The sequence below is a fragment of the Cicer arietinum genome, chromosome 7, assembly GCF_000331145.2.
Source record: "Cicer arietinum cultivar CDC Frontier isolate Library 1 chromosome 7, Cicar.CDCFrontier_v2.0, whole genome shotgun sequence".
NCBI lineage: Eukaryota > Viridiplantae > Streptophyta > Magnoliopsida > Fabales > Fabaceae > Cicer > Cicer arietinum.
In genome coordinates this window covers 37,624,809-37,630,490 of record NC_021166.2, presented here as the reverse complement: position 1 = coordinate 37,630,490, position 5,682 = coordinate 37,624,809, and the positions used below count along the sequence as shown (strand labels likewise).

The 5,682-nt window shown below is 29.9% G+C and overlaps 1 protein-coding gene across 1 annotated transcript; it reads right to left on the bottom strand.

Moving 5' to 3' along the window:
- Positions 1 to 3,316: 3,316 nt before the first annotated feature.
- On the bottom strand, positions 3,317 to 3,962 carry LOC101514034 (L10-interacting MYB domain-containing protein-like). The gene is made up of 3 exons (XM_004499355.1): positions 3,928 to 3,962; positions 3,491 to 3,812; positions 3,317 to 3,406 (listed from the first exon to the last, which is right to left on the bottom strand). Exons 1-3 carry the CDS (start codon positions 3,960 to 3,962, stop codon positions 3,317 to 3,319), a joined length of 447 nt encoding a protein of 148 aa, XP_004499412.1.
- Positions 3,963 to 5,682: the final 1,720 nt, after the last annotated feature.

Here is a 5,682-nt window from a genome sequence, read left to right as displayed (position 1 = left end):
TGAAGCGAATCTTGTTTCTCTTTTGTCTTAGTTCAGTCATCATAGGATATAGCTTATATCATAAACATACTTTGTAACGCATGACTTGAACTACATAATCCAATACTTTTTATTGCTATATTACGATTTGTTCCATTGTTAGACTTAGTTACTTGTTTATTAGGTAAGAATACTCTTCGTGTTTAAAAAAACTTAGATTATTGTCTCTAGTTTACTTGTAATTTATGCATAGTTACATGTTTATTAAGTAAATAGTCATTAATATAACTCTTTGTCTTTTAACTTAATCTGCACACTTAGAAAATACAATTAGGGGATAATTGTTTTATTTGTTTCTTTTTATTATCATCAAAACAACAACCAGATGATTGTAGCTAAAACCAATTTTTCACTAACACCCATATCAACCTCGGTGCGTTCAACTATACAATGATCAACTTGTGTTAATGTTGTTGAACAAACATGGATCACAAATCCACTTTATAAACATAAGACGCAATTTAATCCAAAGACTTGTGTGTGAAACACTACTAAGATGAGCTAAGATTATCAATAGGGAAATTCTCCACCTCAAGCTCAATTTCAACAAGATTTCCAGATCTCCCCAGATAATGTGTGGTGCTGGCCAACCGCAACCGAGCTAAGGCCTCCTAGATATTTGTTGTTAGATCCCAACTCTTAACCGATACTATCAAGAGGTATTTTGGGATTCAACTAAAACACATCGATAGGCCTATGTATTGGAAGCTATATCTTGAGTGGGAAGATAGATTGGTTCCTCTGTCGAGAGGTCACAACACTCCAGACTTTCCTACCATTTTCGGGGAAGATGACAAGTGAACAATGGAGCATATTGGAAGATTTACTACACAGTGTAGTAAGGGAAATCAAAATGAATTCTTCAAATTATAATTATTTCCTTTATTCTTGACCAGAACAATATTAATGGAAAGAGATATCTATATATGTATATTAATAGAAGAATAATTTTAATTAACACACATCCTTTTCTAGTTATGAATATAGTCGTTGTATCATTTGTTAAACAAATAATTAAATCAACTGTTAATGGAAAGAGAAATGTATGGAAGGTGTGACATCATAAAATAAGGAAATTTGGGTCTTAACTAGGGGTCAAGAAATCTTAGAGAATACCAACGTTTAACCGGGTGTTAGCCAATCCACTAGTACTCATGTCTCGTATTATAGGAAAACCACACAAAGTAATTGTTATGATTTATGATTTAATTAATAATTTATTCTATATGTAAAGAAATTAAATTAAATTTTATCACTATGTATTTTACTTGAATAATTTTAACATTTATTATTATTTAATTGTTTTGGTGTGACAATTACATGAGGACGATTTATGACATGATTATTTCCTAAATGTACTATTGTGTATTTTGTTTATTTGATAAGCTTCAAAAATCATGAGATTGATGTATTAGATTTGTTGGTTTTATTTTGTTATGCGTGATTTGACACCCTAAACCCAAAAATAATATATATAATAATTTATATCATATCTATAAAATTTGCAGCGAATAAATAAAAATATGTTTCCAAGAAAATAAAAACTTTAATTTTTAATTTAGGATATCGTGTTTCACAAAAATCAAAAGGAACACTTTAAACTTCTTTACTCCATAGTGAAATCTCAATAAGCATGATTTAAGTATAATTACTTGATTTAATTCTAAAAAATTACTAATACTTATATGGTTTTCATACAAAAATCGTCTCAAAATAAATAAGTAAAATACAAATTACAACTCTTATTCCCGGTATCACCTATCAGAGCAGGGTTCCTCCCAAACTTAAACTTCAAGACTCATTAACATGTAGCAACTGCGATTTCGCAAACGCAGAGCCAAGCCAGTCAAACACAAACAACGAAGGAGGTGAGTTTCGAAATCATGTTAATAGTATAATATAAATTGGCCCTGTCCTCATAGATCCCCTCAACTCATCCCAAGACACATATACGCGACAGTCGAGGTAAACGTGTGTTGCGTGATAGCTCTCGACATTTGAAGTGCTACCTCCAAGTCACCTAGGAACTCCCCACCCGAATACCTCCAAGGTCTAACAATTTTTCCTTAAGGCTCAACAGTAGACCGCCACAATCAGGCTCATTCAGTTGTACTTCCCCGAAATCACTAGGCTTGTTAGGCCGTACCTATATGATGACAAAATAATCTCCACTTCACAAATTCTCAATATTTATTTTCTCCTCTCGTTGGCCTATGGTACTCCATTAAGACCTTCATCTCAAACACAAATTGAAATCACAATATTCTCATCATAATTTATAACATCACTATCATTAATTACACATCATCACATATACTCATCACAATCTTATAACATCAATTTCATCAATCATACATCATCACATAGACTTATCACAAATTTATAATATCATTATTATTAATTATACATCATCATAATCACATAAAACTTATCAAAATGCATCCACCTTTTATTATCACATCCCCTAAAAATGTCTAATCAAACATATTCATAAAATTCATTTGACATCCAATATCACAATAATATCAAATATCACACATTTAACGATAATAAATCAAATATCACAATAATATCAAATGCCACACATTTAACAAAATTAAATCAAATATCACAAAAATATCAAATGCCCAACATTTAACGAAATTATATCAAATATCACAATAATATTAAATACCACACATTTAACGAATCAATCAACACATTATAAGTATTTCTATTCTATATTTTAATCTCACAATTTTTATTTTGCATATTAATTAATTTATCACTCAAAGAGCTACTGCCGTACGTAGCGAGCCCCGACTGAATCGTTGGGAAATACGGTTTTCCCGTTCATCTCACAATATATTATACTAATGAATTCAAACGCTCTCTCACCCATTACCTTATTTCGACGCTTTCACACATGACTATGATTCCACTGAAAAATAGCATTTGTTCATTGACTATTTGTCTTTCAATCGATCTAACTCGACAGTTTATGGGTAAACGTTAAAAATAAATTATGAGAACATACTTTAAAAACTAAATTCGAAATTTGGTCTAGTAAAATTACTATAAATCAGAAAATCAATTAGTGGATAATATAGCCACTTTTCACACGGTCGTTTTGGCGTTGGTTTCACTCAAATCGGATTTACGGTGAAGGAGAACGGTGCAAAAAAACGAATTCTACAAACGGAGAAGTCGAGTATTTTAGAGAGAAATTGTGATGGTTAAAAATCTGAGGAAGTATGTTTATTTGACTACCTAAATGGATAAAACAACATATGGCACATCAGGTAGATATTTCACCACTGAAACATTTCTCAAGCAAATCAATGATTTTAGGTCCTCTATTCTTCCATTTCATAATCTCTGGATCATCCTGAAAAATATACATATAATTAAATCATTAGAAAAATATGTAAGTCATAAAATACTTTTATAATACACCAAAGCATAACCATACCTTACTTTTAGCCATCCAGCATTCATCGTCAGCTTGAACAGTTTGCTTATCATGATCCCATCCTACTCCAATATGATTTTTCACTAATTTTGCAAATGATGAAAACTCTCTTTTCAACGCATCCCATCTATTTTTCAGTTGGGTGCGGTCATAACCATAATTAGTTCTCTTTTGAAACTTCTCAGTAATATTCTTCCACCCTTCTTTACTGAAGTGGGTGTCTGGCCTATTACCAGCCTCTATTTCTTCAATGCAAATTTTTAGAAATGGTTCAGTTTTAGTGTCATCCCATCTTGCAACAATTCTTCCTTCACTCTCAGAACTTTTCACATATTTTTTAGTTGTTATTGTAATTGATATTTAAATCGGCAAAAAGGTTAAATCACGCATCTTTAAAATAATTCATAAAGTAACCTTTCATTAACCAAATTTCTAACTCGCAAACATGATAAACATGTTGTTGGTTATCCATAGTCACTAAGGCAATAGTTAATACTTGGTAGAATCTTTGCCATATTGGTTGTCAATATTTAACTATAACAGAACAATTGAAATATTTCAAATTAGACACTTCAAAAATTGTAAGTTTAATCCATTTCTTATACAAATTTTAAAATTAACTAATGTGCCTTAAGTACTCATCAAAAAGCAATAAATAAACACACAAAAGGAACAAAAAAATCGTATCAACATATGAATGATGTAAAAATGAAATGATTCAAATAAAAGGCGTAGGAACAATAAAAAAACGATGTAAAAAAATTGAAAAGGAGAAGGAAACTTACTTGATGAAAACCTATATCAGAGTCTCATGGAAAGAGAAAAAATGTCACAATTCAGTGCATGAAACTGATTAGTAATGAGAAACCCCAGTCAAAATTTATGGAGGGTAATTTTGGATTTTCCAAAAAGGGTAAGGGTAATTACATCATCTTCTCTTATTAGTGAGTTAAGTTTCGTGTTTTTAAAATTTGTGGCAACTTTCTATCTCATCTATCACAGTAGCGAATGTGAGAAGCTACTATTTTTAGCTTTTCATTTTTAGCCAAAAAATAATTTTTCAAAAATCTGAAACAAACACCCTTCAAACCCTACAAAATGATTTTTGGTTTAAATAAATAGATTTTTCATGAAAAAATATGAAACAAGTCGAATTACAATTTTCATTATTATGATCGTGATTATTATCACCAAGTCGAATTATAATTTTCTTTCTACTTTTAATAACATCTCAAGTAAAGTTTGGACCTTTGTCTTGTTCATTGATTCGTGGGGCTTAGAACGTGTAGGTGGGAAGTAAAGCGCCTAAGGTAACGGCTTTTTCCTCATGCAAGGTTGGACTAGATATTAAATTAGTAGTTTGTAAGATATTGATATGAAGTCTTGATGTCTAAAAAGAATAAAAAAAATATTGATTTTATGTTTGTCGTAAAGAATTTAACTATAATGTTTTGAATTTTTTGAGTAATATGTTTGTGTTGATAAACTTAATTCTAAAATTTTGATATTTATTATTATAACATAAGTGATATGCTTATTGTCATATATTTGATGTAAAGTTGCGATTTTTGTGTTGTTTAGGTGTACTTAATTACAAAGTTATGATTTTCATTATGATCTCATGAGTAATATGTTTGTTAGGATGTATTTGATTTAAAGTTTTGATTTTTGTGCTATTTAATTTCAATGTTTTAATTTTTAATAACACTACATGAGTCTTGAGGGAATTGATGAAAAATTTTAATTTTTAATTATGATAACATGATTAAGTTGATTATTCTGATGAGTTTGGTGCAAAAATTGATTTGTATGCTTAAATGACTAATAATGGGAGAAATTTTATAGTAGAAGGAAAAAGTTTCTATTTGTATGTGTTCTTCGTATTTAAGTTTTAATGTCTATCAATAACACATTTCTATTCTATTGTATAATTTATAAAATGAAAGTTGTGATTTTGAGACGTTTATTCACATGTAAATGTGTTATATATTTGGGGTAGAGAAATGATTGATTCTTGATTTCGAGCACCCATGGGAATATAAATTTGATATCATTTGTGATTAAAATTTAATGTTGAATATTTTATCCTTGTGGTTGTCTAAGTAGCTAATGATTTGTGTTTTGATCATTGTTCTCTTTGTGGTTGCCGAAGTGGTTGATGATTTGTGTATTGAACCACTACGCCAAAAATG